The sequence below is a fragment of the Thrips palmi genome, unplaced genomic scaffold (assembly GCF_012932325.1).
Source record: "Thrips palmi isolate BJ-2018 unplaced genomic scaffold, TpBJ-2018v1 HiC_scaffold_17, whole genome shotgun sequence".
In the NCBI taxonomy this organism is placed as follows: domain Eukaryota; kingdom Metazoa; phylum Arthropoda; class Insecta; order Thysanoptera; family Thripidae; genus Thrips; species Thrips palmi.
The window spans coordinates 7,636,022-7,651,245 of NW_023144626.1; the positions used below are offsets into that span (position 1 = coordinate 7,636,022).

At 40.4% G+C, this 15,224-nt stretch overlaps 3 protein-coding genes across 6 annotated transcripts; 1 reads left to right on the forward strand and 2 right to left on the reverse strand.

Annotated features, from left to right (window-relative positions):
- Positions 1–330: 330 nt before the first annotated feature.
- LOC117643786 (S-formylglutathione hydrolase) lies at positions 331–2,135 on the reverse strand. The gene is made up of 6 exons (XM_034382870.1): positions 1,912–2,135; positions 1,710–1,777; positions 1,355–1,542; positions 1,068–1,257; positions 745–976; positions 331–590 (listed from the first exon to the last, which is right to left on the reverse strand). Exons 2-6 carry the CDS (start codon positions 1,775–1,777, stop codon positions 414–416), a joined length of 855 nt encoding a protein of 284 aa, XP_034238761.1. The 5' UTR covers positions 1,912–2,135; the 3' UTR covers positions 331–413.
- A 418-nt stretch (positions 2,136–2,553) lies between these two features.
- LOC117643783 (YLP motif-containing protein 1-like) lies at positions 2,554–9,957 on the forward strand. 2 transcript variants are annotated; one of them, XM_034382866.1, is made up of 11 exons: positions 2,554–2,708; positions 3,156–3,644; positions 3,722–3,781; positions 3,879–3,977; positions 4,052–4,158; positions 4,232–4,363; positions 4,442–4,572; positions 4,674–4,835; positions 4,979–5,223; positions 6,477–6,617; positions 6,710–6,852. In XM_034382866.1, exons 2-10 carry the CDS (start codon positions 3,158–3,160, stop codon positions 6,587–6,589), a joined length of 1,536 nt encoding a protein of 511 aa, XP_034238757.1. In that variant the 5' UTR covers positions 2,554–2,708; positions 3,156–3,157; the 3' UTR covers positions 6,590–6,617; positions 6,710–6,852. The 2 variants fall into 2 exon arrangements, with proteins under 2 accessions (XP_034238757.1, XP_034238756.1); XM_034382865.1 differs by lacking the exons at positions 2,554–2,708; positions 3,156–3,644; positions 3,722–3,781; ... (4 more) ...; positions 4,674–4,835; positions 4,979–5,223 and adding an exon at positions 5,536–5,692 and having other exon boundaries at positions 6,710–9,957.
- Positions 9,958–9,961: 4 nt separating this feature from the next.
- LOC117643784 (ankyrin-1) lies at positions 9,962–15,210 on the reverse strand. Of its 3 annotated transcripts, none has more exons than XM_034382867.1 (11): positions 15,062–15,210; positions 14,184–14,445; positions 13,936–14,096; positions 13,747–13,859; positions 13,543–13,628; positions 13,241–13,461; positions 12,907–13,174; positions 12,578–12,817; positions 12,250–12,423; positions 11,897–12,139; positions 9,962–11,817 (listed from the first exon to the last, which is right to left on the reverse strand). In XM_034382867.1, the coding sequence occupies exons 2-11, from the start codon at positions 14,352–14,354 to the stop codon at positions 11,473–11,475; spliced, it is 2,022 nt and encodes a 673-aa protein (XP_034238758.1). In that variant the 5' UTR covers positions 14,355–14,445; positions 15,062–15,210; the 3' UTR covers positions 9,962–11,472. The 3 variants fall into 3 exon arrangements, with proteins under 3 accessions (XP_034238758.1, XP_034238759.1, XP_034238760.1); XM_034382868.1 differs by lacking the exon at positions 15,062–15,210 and adding an exon at positions 14,917–15,014; XM_034382869.1 differs by lacking the exon at positions 15,062–15,210 and adding an exon at positions 14,876–14,895.
- Between the last annotated feature and the right edge of the window lie 14 nt (positions 15,211–15,224).

Genomic DNA, 15,224 nt, shown 5'->3' on the forward strand with positions numbered 1-15,224 from the left:
AGGCGTTAGCAGTGATGGCATTTCATCGCTGTTTATCTCAGGGCACGTAGTTCTTTCTGTGCTCTGCCTGTGCACTGTGTCTGACACGGCCTGTCGGCTGCTTCCGAAAAACTCGACCAAGTCGCCGAAATGCCGACAGCTTCACGAGAGATAGCAAGTAGAGTTCTTTTCCCTTTTGACTCTCGAATTCACCAAAAGTGTTGAAATGTTCACATCCCACTTGCTGGGCACGCTTTCTGGCAAATGAGGCGCAGTATTTGTTTGGACTAAAATATACTTTGGAATTTGTTTTGTTTTTTGGTTTGGAGAGAAGGTAAAGAACCGGGCTACTTTCTTTGAAATTACTCAAAAAAAAATATATTTTTCAAGGAAAATGGCAAATTTTGTTATCATGAAAAGCTGTTGAATAGCCATCACGCTTTGAGGTACCTGGCATGATGTTTGATGTGCTCTTCAATAAAAGTAGAAATAAAGTAATAGCCATGGTCATAGCCATCTCTTAGCTGTAAAACAACAGGCATGTTTGCAGCTTGGCATGCTTTCACAAAGTTGTCAGGTAAGAGTTGAGTAAGCCATGTATCCTGTGTACCCTAAAAAACAAAAACAAAGGAAAGCAAGGATTGAATGAATAATAAATGAGTTAATATATCAATAATTTTGAAGTTTAAGGGGTGGAGAAGTGAATAGGGAAAAAGTATTGCATCTAAATGCACCAGTGCTGAACTCTAAAAATATATGGTTTACCTGGTCAATCAGTATGTCCATCGGAGGACCTGAGTAGTTTTTAAGAAGAAGGGTTGCATCATACTGAGCCCACAGGTCGCTGTCTCCACTTCCTCGTGGGCCCAAATAACCAGCAAATGCCTTCTGTCCCCACGGCACTTCAGTGGGGTTGCAAATGGGAGCAAACGCAGAAACAGTCTTGTATTTTCCAGGGTTCTTCAATGCACAGATCAAGGCACCATGCCCACCCATACTAAAAACAAAGATTCAACATTTTAAGCATGTATCTTTACACTCTTTCAAATTAACTTTAATAAACAGAATGCCTTACGATCAATTCATACCTGTGCCCCATGATTGAAACTCGATCAGATGAGACAGGGAAGTTATCAAAAACGAGTGCAGGCAGTTCTTTAGTCACATAGGAGTACATGCGGTAGTTCTTTTTCCATGGCTCAGCAGTAGCATCGACATAGAAACCGGCTCCAGAACCAAAGTCCCACCCATCATCCTCACCAGGAATTTGCAAGCCACCTATCAAATGCAAGTGAAAACTCAGTTACTATTGGAGTTACCACTGACCAATAAAAATGCAAAGGGTGCAAAGTGCTTACACCATCACATTACTCACGAGGACTTGTATCTGGACAAACAATTGCAACACCATGTTCTGCGGCATAGCGATGGGCTCCAGCTTTAGTAATAAAATTCTGCTCAGTACAAGTGAGGCCAGACAACCAGAATATTAATGGTACCTTCCCATCTTCTGCCTGGGGCGGGAGATAGATGGCAAAGTTCATGTGACAACCAAGTTCTTTGCTGAAATCAGAAGACATGTCCGATGTAAATTGGCAAGCCATACAGGCAACATATGGCAGTAAAGGAAGAAGACGATAAGATGAAAAATATTAAAACTAAGTGGGAGACTGCTATCTTTTTTGCCGATGTAGTGGAAAGAATGTCATCGCTACGAAAATCACACAAACCTTTCATGAGCAAAGACTTTCTGCCATCCTCCAAAACATTTAGCGCTGGATGTTTCTGTCAGCGCCATCTAAAAAAAAAAAAAAAAAATTAAAAATATGTTGAGAAAAATAATCTATGAAAAAGACGATGAGATAGTAAAATTAGTTTGATTTAATCCGCTTTTCATCGAAAACTCAATGTGCACCAGAACGAAACCCTTACATTTCTTTGTCCTTGAGACGTGTGTCTGCGACTTGCAAGTGAAAGCAGATGCTTGACTAGTGGGATAGCGTTACACTTTCTCGCGAGGAGCGACACTGTGACGAAATCGAAGAGATTCACAGTTCCCTCCGACACTCACAAACAAACCAAAGATAAAAGGACCGATAATCATGCGTCAGATCTTTCTTTACGTACCGGCCCCTGCCCCCCACCTTCATGTTTTTATGCCCGTTGAATGAAAAATTCAGATGCAAATTCTTGCAGTAAAATTTTGTTTTGGCTAGGTTTAGGTATTAATCTCAGGTGAAACAGATGGAAGTGCGAATGGCCATTGAACTGCCATTGTAAAAAGCAGCTAAAGATTTTTACAAACGTGAGTTTGTCCGAAAGGTATTTCGCTACTACTTGTTACTTCTCACACGGGGGTTGGCAATAAAGGCGGGCCGGATACACGATTTGAATGCCGCCGCTGAGATTAGGAGGACTGCGTCGAGTTTGACGCAATAAATTGAAAGAAAAGGGTGATGAGAAAACAGAATGGTCATTTTCCTATGCTGTTTGAGAACAAAGCATGTAGTTGTTGAATCTTTTTGTTTCTTACCAGGACAGGTGAATGTGAATACCTTCAAGGAGGGGGAGGAGTCACGTGGTCCTGGCAGCCGACGGAAGTCATGACAAAATCGCTGGGTTCCTGCTTTGTGTGTCAACAAAGCAGAAAGACTGTTAAGACCGGCCCGTTCATCTTAGGACGCAGTGTCTTTATGTCTGTCAAAGGGAGTTGTATCTACCCATTCAAGGTGCGTCATTTAAAATTAATAACCATAAACTTAACATCCCTGATTTTTCCTTATCAGATGCTTAGGTTGCGTTAAACGTTCAAGAGGTCCGGGCATGTTTGGATTTTCCAGTGTTCAGTTCCTCCTGTTTCGTTACAATAGTTCCTCATGGTTTTCATTGAAAATAGTTAAATTGCATGTGTCTTTTGTCATGTCCCTTCATCATTTGGACCGTATTATGTCAAACATTCAGGTTAGGATTCGTCACTGTGGTCCAGTTTACTGCTTTCAGCTGACAAGTACTCTGATAATGGGATGATGTTTTTAAAATGACCCCAAATATACTAGTAAACTGAAGGTTTTAATCTGCATCCATCTCTACACTGCTTCTGCTGTTTTCTTGGATGTGAAAATTATACTTTCTAAACTGTAAAATTAATGTCTCTATTTTGTTTTTGTTTGTTGCAGTCATGAACTCGTACCCATATGAGGTATCCGGACTGCTTCTTGCTCCGCCGCCCCCTCCCCCTCCCCCGCCGTCCTCCGCACCACCACAACACTCCGTAGAGTCAGGAAGAGCTAAGGCTCCTGATGCCCAAGTGCCTCATCACAGTGGTCAGTTCCGCCAGGAAGCTGGTTATCCCATGGCGTCCATGCCTCCCCACCATTCATCCATGCCTCCGGGAAATAGTCCAAGAGGTGTGATGATGCTGCCTCGAAGTCATTTAAGTCTGCCTCCACCTCCACCACCTCCACCTCCACTTGGTGAATCGTCCAACACACAGCACCGCTATGGAACTCCGTATCATAATTCCTCAGCTCCTATCTATCCCCGGCCTAATAATCCCAAGTTCCAACAACATAGAAAGCCTTTTCAACCAGGCCCACCACATTGGGCACCTGTGAAACATGCCCCTTCAGGTCTCCAAGGGCCATGGCAAGTTTCAAATGCAGAACGTAAGTGCAGAGTTTCACTCATAAGCTTCAGACTAGAGGTAAAGTTCATCATGTCACTACAACCAATTTTGCTGCAGGTCCAACTGGAGTCTTTCAACAGCTTCATCCACCTGGTGTTCCTGGTGAACAATACACTGGTAAGCCTAGTATAGGTCATCAAATAACAATTATTGTCAAGGAATGATAGTTACAGAAATCTGTTTTACAAATAAATTTTAATCTTCACCTGACCAGGAGATAGCAAGCTAACATCTCTTGCAGACCCAAACTCCACTATGGAAATGGAAACTAAAGCTCCAACAACAACTAAATTTACTCCTGCGACCACTTCCTGTAAGTTGCTGTAAATTAAACACTTGCCTTCTCTTTCCCTTAATTCCCCCTTTAATACAGTATATTTTTTTCAGACAAAGATTACAAATTAGAACAGAATTTAGATCCAAAAGACCCAAAACTACCCAAAGAATTAACTAATCTGTTTGAAGCTTTGACTTGTAAACTGTGTGAGGTTTTGGTGAGTACTAATAGCTGTCAGCTGGTTAAAAGTGTTTCTGTAATTATTTCTGAATTGGACTCTCTTTATTCAGTCAAGCTCTACAGTGCAAGCCAAAGTTCATTACTCTGGGAAACCCCATGAAAAAAAGGTCCGGCAATGGCTGCAAACATGGAGTGAGCAAACTGGAGAACCTCTAATTAAGAGACCAAAGCTGGACACTCCAGTAAGACTGTCGTGCAACATTTAAATAAAAATGAATTGATATTAATGTACAAACTACTAATTCTTTTCTACTTTCCAGACTGAAATTAACCCTGAGGATTTTTATTGTAAACTGTGTGATGTTACTTTCACCTCAGTAAAGCATGGACAGCAGCATAGAATGGGAAAACCTCATCAGAAAGCTCTTAGACTTGGTTACAACCCATCAAGGTTGTACATTATGTTCAAAGATGAATATTTTAATTCTAAAACCAAACAACTAAAATATTTTACAGTGTAAATAATTTGATGAAACAAATTTTTTGTTCCAGAAAAGCTAAAAAGGTTGAAGCCCCCGCGGACCCAAATAACCGGTTTGGTATAGGAGAAAGTTTTTCTCAGCCTGGCTCTGATGAAGCAGTACCTGACCCCATGAGTAAAGACCCTTTAAACCTCTTACCAACAATAAAAGCACCACCACTACTTAACAATAAGTAAGTTCTTTTTTCTTTTTTTAAAAATTTATTAATGTTCTGGCATGCCTATGAAGTTACGTAGATTAGTTTTTAGGGATGTACAACATAAACCTCTCAAAATTTGCCGTAAACCGCTTTCATTTGAATTTCTCGTACCACAGGTTTGTCTGTGAACTTTGTAAAATTAGTACCACTTCCCAAGAGCATCTTGAATCTCACTACGCTGGAACTAAACACCGCAAAGCTCTGGTAAATGCTGCAAGATCTGGAATAGTATCTGAAGCGTCTGTAGTTCCCCCACCGGTCGAACATGCAGAGTCTATTTTGGCAAGTGTCATTACGGATGGAAACATGGCCAGAACTAATGCAGTTTCCACTGACATGTCGATCTATCGCACCCCATCAGGTGAGTACCACATAAGCTCCTAAGTTCTGGTAAGCACTGCCCGGTGCATCGGTTCGGTTTTGGCTTCTGAGAATTAAGAAATAGACAACACATTCTGACATTCTTGTGTCACGCACAAGCACGGGACGGGGACGGGGGGTAGCGCTGTGCCGCCGTGCCGATACTCCAGGCTGGTAGAGTGCGCTAGTGTCGCTCTCTGGTCGCTGGTCGCCCCGTCGCCCCTTCCGGTCCGATCCGGCTGGAGAGACATTTGACTTCGTTGGTTGGTTCACCTGTTCGTGGCAAATAGCACGGGAAAGGGGAAGGAGGAAGGAAGGGGAAGAGGGGAAGGGGAAGGGGAAGCGTTTGTTCGTGGCAGTGGCATCCCCAAGCTCCTTTTCGTCGGGTTTGACGCATCCTCGCCTTACTTCAAAACTTGAATTGATCGCTTTAAGAGTGCCTTAGCCTTTCCTCGTGTCGTGGAAGTGAGGTGCGTACTTTCGAAATCGATAGCGTTACTTCGCGGCAGGTCTTTTCTTGGAACTCCGTTGCTTTCGTTTAGCCTCGGCTACGCTTTGCCGCCAATGCTATTGCAGGCTTGAGTGGCCTAAATTGTTTTTGATCGAGAACGCCCTTATCCCCTACTCCTGTTGTTTGCTGCTGACGAGAGGGTGCGGTAGTTTTAAAAGATGGTGTGGGTAGTGCGCGCGCTCCTATTTGTCGTATATTATCCATAGTTTGGGTCGAGAACTCGAGAGCGTTATTTTTGAAGGTTAGGGACCCATTGGGAATCTGCATATGATGCGGTTTTGTTTGTAGTGTTGCTACCTTCAACGTAACTTGGATGCTCACAGCTTAAGATTGTTCTAAATATGTTCCATCCTTTTTCCTTTGTGTTATTGCCTTATCAGTTATTTCTGGTTAATTTCAAAGCGCGTTCTGTTTGATTTGGCGTTTTGCCCTGGCTGTTTCAGTTTTGATTAAATAGTGATTTTATTGTTTTTCTTCTTTTAAATTGGATCATAAAATGTTTCTTGTTATGTGATGGAGAGGCATGGTTAATTTTGATGCTGTACCCAATGTTTCATAACTTCACATAGATTATCTGTCATTCGGGCTTCCTACAGCATCACCTATTATTAAAACTCTGCATTAAGCACTACGAACTCTTAAAAATTTTCTGTTATTTATGTGTCCCACTCCAACTGCAGCCAATTAGGGTTTGTTAAATTATCTGTTAATGTTGAATCGACTATTTCTTCTTCTTCTTTCAGGACAATTTTACTGCAGTCCTTGTAACACTACAGTGAACTCTGAAAAGTCTTTCAGAGAGCACACGGAAAGCAAACGTCACAAATTTAAAGTGGCATCATCAAAACGCTTTTAACATTTTGACTGAAAATGCGTCAAACTAGGTAATCACACTTGAATTCAGAACTTCTAACCAGTCCAGTGTATTAATTTTACCACCTTTTTTCCCTTGTGCTGAATTTGTGTTCTTTTACAGGCGGTCAAGGTCCGGTGTGACCCCTCAGAAGGATGAGCCCGCTAACCAGGCAGGAGAAGTAAAAGGAGACGAGGAGAAGTCTGTTAAAGCAAGTTTGGAAACTGTATTTGAGAAGGAAGACAATTTAGAGAAGGGTAGTGAAGCTGTTGAAGATACAAGTGCTGACAATGCCAAGGTTGATAACGCTGGGCTGAAAACAGAAGAAAATCAGACCCCAACAATTGAAAATGCAACTTCTGGAGAGGATAAGCAAGATGAAGTATCCAAAATCAGCGGCTCTCCCAGGAAGTCTGACACAGGACTTATTGAGTTAAACTGCCAAGTGTGCAACTGTTCATTCACCAATTATCATGAGCACATGAACAGTGAATCGCACAAGTCTAAAATTAGCCATTCCCCTTTGAAGACTGATACGCAAACGAGTGCTGAAAAGCCTGCTACCAACCAGGCTCAGAAGCGCAGTGGGGATCAAGATTCTGCTCCATCACCGAAACGGATGAAAAATCAAAATGCTTCAAATGCCCCCAATGAAAAGTTCAATTGTGACATCTGCAAGTTGTCTATTCTGAAACAGCAGGACTACGAGCAACATATGAATGGTAAGCGCCACATGCTGAACGTCACCAGAGCTCAAGGCAAATCTTATTGCGAGATCTGCAAGCTGTTCTTCAATTCTCCAACCGATCTTAGTGACCATGAGGACTCTCAAATGCACAAGAAGAATCTTGCTGATAGAAAGCAAGATAAGCAGCAATTCGAATGCAAAATATGCAAAGTGATATCTCTTGGTCAGAAGCAATACGAACAACACTTAACCAGCAAACGCCACAAGCGCACTGTGGAGAATCCAGGTACTGTTGTTGCTAAACCAGCTGCTGCTGTGAATGGAAAAACTGAAGCCAAGCCAGCTGCTGCAGCTGCAGTTGTTGTGGCGTCTGAAAAGAAGTGGCTGTACCTCTGCAATGCTTGTAACTTTGGATGCAACTTTGATAACCAGCTCTCTTCACACATGAATCTTGCCGAGCACAAGGCTGCTGTAATTGACATGAAGAAGAAAGGTTTGATGAAAGAGGGAGCCAAACCGAGCCCTGCAAAGTTTGCCAACAAGCCTGCTGCCGCCAACAAGCCAGCTACTGCTAATGCAGCACAGCCTGCTCGGAAATTCACTCCTGGCAATGCAGGAAATCGTCCTAATGCAGGTGTCAACAAACCTGGTCCAAAACCAAATTTCAATGCTGCAGGTCCAGGCCCTTCTGTCACTTACAATATCGTGTCTGGCCCAAATGCTAATGCTGCTGCTGTCCAGAAGCCAGGTCCTCAAGTCAATAGGAAGGTCCCTGCTGCAGGTGCAGCCGGGCCAAAGAAAAACATTCCTCCCAACAAACCTGCTGCAGTGCAGAACAAGCCACAATTTGCTGGGCGTCCGAATCAACAACGATTCCCTGGTAAACCAGCTGAAAATGCTCCCAACAAATTTGTTGCAAACCAACAGGCTGCGAAGATGGGTTTCCAGAATCAAGCTGCTGCCTTCCGCAATCCAGCTGGGAACTTTGGCGCAGGCGTTGCACCTCATCATGACAATTTACATGCTGGTGGTAACTTTGGAGCCTACAGAGCTGCAAACTTTGGTGGAAATATGAGAATGGACGTGAACCCTGGCGCTGATTTGAGGAACGATTTCCGAGGCAATGTGAGGGATGATTTCCGCTCTGACGTGCGTGATGTGCGTGACATTCGCGACGTCCGTGACATCCGTGACATACGCAATGTTGATACCAGCGCCGGGAACAGGGGTGATGCTGCATTCCGTTCTGGTTTTTATAGGGAGATGCCTGCTGAGTCTTCCCGGGCTGACTTCAGAACCTTCAATGACATGGACACACGGTCAGATGTAAGGCCTGGTCCCATTGTGGATGCGGGAGATATGCGAAGTTTGGCAAGGAATGACATGGCTGATCTCAGAGGCTACAGCAACAATGATATGAGGGATCTGCAAAGCGACAACAGGAATGATTATTCCAGGGAGCGAAGCGCCATGTCTGGCTATGGAGCATCTGCTGCCTTTGCTCAGACATACCGAGGCAATGAAGAATACAGGTCCGACAATTATGGCCGAGCTGCGCAACCCACAGCATCTGCAACTTCGGGTAACTACTCGAGTGGCATGATGTCCAGTGGACGCTATGATTACATGGATCGCAACTCATCAGCATACAGCAATCAATATTCTGCTTCATCCAGAGGCATGGGATACATGGGTAATGTTTCACTAAATGGTCGCTGAAATTCTACATTCTTAATTTGTTTTTCTTAGTATTGCAATCAAACTTGAATCATTATATTTATATAATGACATCTTTTATATTGTAGACAATGTCAAGCCTATGATTATGCAGATTCTTGTATAAATAATATGTGCTTTTAAATAGCATTATGCTATCACTAATATGAATAGTTACAGTAGATGCACTGTATTTTTATGTTTATTTAACTTAATCAATTTGATATGTCATTAAGGTGACGTCATCAGCGAGCAATTCAGAGTAATTATTTTCACTCCATTTACTTCAAGTTTGTAAAAAGTATGCATGGTCTCCAGGAATAAATGTTCATGAATTTTTATTTAGCTTTCCCTTTTCTTTTTCTTTTTTCTAAATAAGGTGTGCTTTTGCCGTGTGCTTGTAGTTGTTTGAAATCAAGCACCACAATTTTAAACACAGACACAGTTTGGCAAAGAAGTATTTTCTGTGTATCTTGAGTTGAGTTGTTTACGCAACAAGATGATGAAAAACATATTGATTTGTGTTCTTTGACTTCAAGTCCCAATGAGCAATTTCTCACTGTGATCTTTCACTTTGATCTTAGACAATTGTGCAGTGAACCACGCGTGCACACTGACCTATATTGTTGATTTGTTTGATTTGCATCTCTTTTTGGGCGGTAGCTCAACTCAATCTGTGTATTCTTAAAAATGAGTTTGCAAATTTATTAATGCAACCTATTTTGCAGAACATCGGTGATGGTAGAAAAACTATGAAATTGTGAATCAGCGGAGCTCATGTGAAATCTAGGCCATGTACATTAATTCAGTGAGAAATCAAAGCTTTACTACCTCTTACTTAAATTGTGTACACCTACATCAATTATAGTTGATTATGAAAGATTGTTCTTGAATGTGAATGGTTTAGTTACTATATGAAGATGGTACAAATGTGATTCACAACTCAATAAAAAATAGTTGCAAACAATTCATTTTTTCAAAATGCATTTATTTATAACAATACCTTGAAGTTAAAATCTTTCAAAATGAGCCCTCTTGAAAGAACTATTGGCACTTCCTCCTGTATTCTGAGATGATGAACTACATTCTGTCCAATATTAACAAACTTGAGATACAAACATAAATGGAATATGGAAAATATCAAGTGTAAAACTCAGCGAACATCTTGAACATGTCATCTCACTCCCCCAATTAAGAAATGGCAACAAAGAGTGCACCTGCAGAACCAATTTTCTTTGCAAAACTGCTAGGGCAACAGAATTGTTATAATGGGGATAACTTCAAACATGTCATCCCCAATATAACTAAAACAAAAGAATATTTAAAAAAATAAAATTAAAGAATGAATTAGGCATCTAGGGAAGATATTCCAAAGAGGAACAATACCCATTTATTGATTGTATGAGGAATTTGTATAAACACAAAACCCCCTTCTCATGGTAAAAAACATGAAAAAAAATTTAACATTCAGGGTAAATAATGGAGGTGGGAGTTTATCAACAAAGTATTAAGATGCAGACCAGTCTTTCCTGCAAATGCATTAATGTGTAATTTAACATCAGTACAGGGTGCTGCAACCACCTCATGTATAAGCCTTTTGTTTAAGAGCAGCACACATACAAACAAGACAGATGGCCTTATTTAAGTACAAAACTACTTCAAATCTACTCTGCTTTTATGAGGTGTTGGTCACAATTAAATTAGACAAATACAATAAGTCACAATGTGCCAGTGAAAATATTTGGGAAAATCGTACAAGATTGCCTCTCAAATAGAACACATTACTGTTTCCTTTCTGTTAAATTAAGCGTGAACTTTCCACAGGCAATATTAATAATTGTGTGTGAACTAGAGTCAATCACAGTCAATGGACAAAAGAAACCATCTTTGTCATCAAGATACTTATCTTGCAGTTGCAATGATCTTTTCATCTTCATCTTGACAAAGCTGAAAGCGGGTTTAAATTGTGAGATGTCCACACTCTCATTGGAAATTATTTTCATGACATTACAGCTGCTGTACTGTACAATGAAATTAGGTCATAAATATTACAATACAATCATATAACAATAGCATGGGTAACTAGAAACGAGACTCCACCAAGAAAATCAAATTAACATAGGAATGGAAGTTGGATTAAAGCTGAATACAGTAGTTAAGTAATGCAGCACCAATAAACAAATACAAAAATTACTTTTTAAAAAATCTAAGGAACAAATCTAATAAAATTTAATAAAATCTCAAGAGCTGAAGAGAGAGGGTGGGTGTAGAGAGCACCCATTGTTCAGATCATTATAAACTGTGAGAAAAACTTTCCTTTAAGGAAGATAGTCTTAACTATCTGAAGGTGGTGTAGTTGGTAAAGCAGCACCAATGGTCATATTAAAATAAATTTTAAAATAATAACTTTATAAGAAAACAACAAACAATTATCTGATAAATCGAAAATCTGAAACAACAAACATAAGAAATATAAGTCATTCTAAGGTTCAAAACTCAGTAAGTAATCTTTCAGTGCAGGAGGAAGAGGCAATTTGTTAGCATGCTCCCCAGGACACCTATTCAATGCCTTATAAATAGTCACTCGACAAATTTGCTTGAGTGTACGAGGTGTAGCATACAATTCACGAATCACATTAAGGAGAGCTGTACCCTTCACTGATATGATGCCTGAATGTAGAGCGGTAAAAATAACTTTCAAACAAGAAAAAAGAGGTCTATGTTCCATACAAAGGTAGAAAAGCATAATAACTGTGACAAAGTTTTGGGCTGGGTCCATTGTTATGTCTTCTTTTCTGCATATTGTCACTATGTAGTAATAGAGAACCTGCAGAAGAAAAAAAAAATTATTAATACAGCAGTGTTTCTTGTGATCACAAGATTCCTTGAAAGACCAGCAAACCTACATGGTTGGATGCTCTCTTTAAAACACAAGATTGAGAATTACAAATTGTTATGTGGTCTGGGGGTGGAACAATTATGTTGGGATCTGCACCATGTTGAAGGAGAGCCAGGGTGAGGGAATGCACATGAATTAGATCTCCAGGTGAACGAGCCTGAGTCACCATCCCCATTACTGCTGGGAGGATATGTGGTGTCTTTTGAGAAAATCGGACATTAGGATCCAACCCATGTTGAAGAAGAATTATCTAAACAAACAAAAAAAGCATAAAATAAATGATTCCAGGACACTTTTTAGGAATTGAGTTTTTTAAGTTATTGAAGATTACTTAAAATAAAAGGTTAAAACTTTTCTTACCAGTAAGCTACGAATGAACTCGAAATTCTGAGCTTTTTCATCTTGACGTGAAAGGGCTATACTCTCACTGGCAGTAAACATGAGAACATGTAAAGGCGTTAAGTTGGACCGTGAGGAACAGTTCGGACTTGCCCCATGTTTGCATAAAATTCGAACACAATTTAAATAACACACCTGAAATCATTTTTAATTATTATTATTATTGAGCAGGAAAAAGGTGCAAAACGACAAACACAGGGGTGTGTCAGACCCTATACCACAATCTCGAACACAGTGCATTGCACACTGTATACAATCCCCATATTTTTGTCAGTTTTCAATTAATTACCTTCATGTTGTGGTTGAAATGATGTAAAGGATCTTTGTTGATTAAGGGGACAAGGCAGACCATAAGAGGGACAGAACCATCACGACCAACAAAGTTTGGATTTCCACCTTCTTGCAGAAGCATATTAATAAGCTCATATCGGAATTCCCAATCTCGAACATGACGCAGAACACAAGCTAGTGCTGAATTTCCTGGCTGATTAATAGAAGGTCTTGCTCCATTTTGAAGAAGATAGCGAACCTTCACAGAAAAAAAAAAGGAAATGTAAAAGATAAGATTTGATGTTCAAATTTCTCATTACAATTGAGTTTATGCCTTTGCAACCCTACCAAATGTAAAACATCCCACTTGTTCCAGGGTTGATTATCATGATCATAGCCAAATCTTGCTTCTTCCAAAGCATATCTTACAATAAGACCATGGAGTGGAGTATTGCCAAGGGAATCAGCTTCATTGATGCACTCTCGCATTCCATTATCCAACAGAAGACGTGTTGTTGCCAAGGTATCTTGAGCAGATTTTCGCCCAATAAGGTACAGTATATGTAAAGCAGTCATTTGTTGAGTTGCTGTGCGGACCGTGGTCTGGGCTCCACATCTAAAGAACATGACCAAATTAGTGAGGCTCTAGGTAAATACAAAGTAAGACTTTAGATAAACTTACGATATTAGAAGCTCAACAAAGCGGACATCATGGAGAGCTGCCTGATGTATTGGGTAGTACTCATCAAAACACAAGTTTACTTCTTCAGGTCGTTCTTCCACTAGGTACCTACAGCAATTCAGAGCACCTCTATCACAAGCAATGTGAAGTAAAGGACGCTTGGCTTGCCATGGAAACCAATGTTCATCTCCAGTTTGAATAAGAAGTTCCAGTATTCCTACCTACAACAAAATATATTGGTTTAATTCAAAGTATTAAGGAAAATACTTCTTATTGACAAAAGAAGAGAGGCAAATAACAACCTGGTCCCCATCAATAGCATAGGAAATTGCATTTTGAAGCTTGTCACTTGTTCTTTCAGCTGGTATATGGTCACCATATGAACTTGCTAAATTAAAAACAGAACAGAACATTGCTCAAGTGATACATGCCTTTGTCAAGAAAATAAACCAAGCAATGAATATCGATTTTGAAGAAAGGTTTCATTCGTAATATCTAGAACTTACAATACTTTCCCCGCTCTTCACAGTTTTGGCTGTGAGGTCCAGGCCAACACATGCGTGCCTCCACATCAACCCTTGCACCATGTTTAAGGAGAAGCTCTACAATTTGCTCATGCCTGAAAAAAGGAAAACACCATGTTGAGATTATGAGGGTTTCTATATGTACTTCCAGGAACCTTTGAGAAATCTTACCCTTTCAGACATGCAATATGCAGTGGGAAAGAGCATGCACTTCGATTAAGATCAGGATTTCTTGAGCAGATCCATCTTACCAAGTCTACATTGTTGATGCCAATACATTTTTGTAATAAATTGTAACCCTCTCCATTATGAGCTAATAAGATATTATCACACTGTAATTCAAAATGGCCTAATGTTAACAAAAAATTGACAGTCACAATAGAACAATAGAGATGGAACAAAATGTGAAGATAATGAACCTTTGGTATTCCTTGCAGAAACCCTTCGAGTCTTTGAATATTTATGCGGGGGTTAGCTCTCAAGACTTCAAATAACTGCCTCACATGGTCTCTTGTCAAATCCGAAATGCCACGATGGTTTGATACAAGCAGGCCATTGCTGCTGAAGAGGTTGCTGAGTGCACTACCCATTCCTAGGCACCCAAGGGGTACCCCCCTGCGGGCACCAGCGACCTAAGACCCGGCTACATTACAGCATCATTTAAGAAGTGAAGGAGCGAACCTGCAACCATAAAATTACAATCAATACAAGCTGTATGGAACAACAAAAAATAGATCGAAAAAAAAGACAGGAAAACAGAAGGGTTAAGGCAAGACAAACTAGAAACCCCACACTATTCATGTGGTTTTTAGAGAGCACATAATCGCATCACATAACATAACTTTGTTTCATCTTTGAATGTAGAATTACACCGGATAAAGATTTTAAAGTTTCAGAGAGAAGGCTGATCCCACCTCAATTTTTACAAGTCAAAATTTATGTGTAGCTCTTCCATTCCCAATAATTCTATGAAACAAAGATGATGCTCAAACCAAACAATGTACATCAGCCTATCTTGCACTTGTGGTTAGATGGACGAGGGCAACAAAAGAGGTTAATGTTAACGCAATGGGTGAACTAAGGAATGGGACTAGAGGAAACAAGTTCCTGCCATCACGGTGGGCGATGAAAAGTCATAACAATGTTCCAGACCAATCTTGCCCGTCTTCCCAAAGCTAATACAGTCATACAAATGCAGACGACATTCAATTAATTAGGAGTTCCCTGAGAGGGGACAGTCTTTTTTCTCGTTCGCCATGAACCAGCAGGGCAGGATAAGGAAAAAGTGCTCACTTACCCCGAAAATTAACGTGATCTTTCACATGCATACATATGACAAAATCCGTACATGTAGAGGTAAATCCTCAACTCGAGAAAATGCTTCTTGAAATCTTGCAAGTTTTGATGTTTTGGGCAGAATACTCCTTCCTGATTGGTCGCATGGAAAGTTGTCGTTCCCC

What these genes read in the sequence shown, in the direction of transcription:
- LOC117643784 (XM_034382867.1), bottom strand. Translation starts at nt 14,354, where the DNA reads ATGGGTAGTGCACTCAGCAACCTCTTCAGCAGCAATGGCCTGCTTGTA. An exon ending in TTCTGCAAGGAATACCAAAG is followed by an intron (nt 14,097 to 14,183) that starts GTTCATTATCTT and finishes TTTGAATTACAG; the next exon opens with TGTGATAATATCTTATTAGC. An exon ending in TTTGTTGAGCTTCTAATATC is followed by an intron (nt 13,175 to 13,240) that starts GTAAGTTTATCT and finishes CATGTTCTTTAG; the next exon opens with ATGTGGAGCCCAGACCACGG.
- LOC117643786 (XM_034382870.1), bottom strand. Translation starts at nt 1,777, where the DNA reads ATGGCGCTGACAGAAACATCCAGCGCTAAATGTTTTGGAGGATGGCAG. An exon ending in AAAGTCTTTGCTCATGAAAG is followed by an intron (nt 1,543 to 1,709) that starts GTTTGTGTGATT and finishes TTCTGATTTCAG; the next exon opens with CAAAGAACTTGGTTGTCACA. An exon ending in TTGTCCAGATACAAGTCCTC is followed by an intron (nt 1,258 to 1,354) that starts GTGAGTAATGTG and finishes TGCATTTGATAG; the next exon opens with GTGGCTTGCAAATTCCTGGT.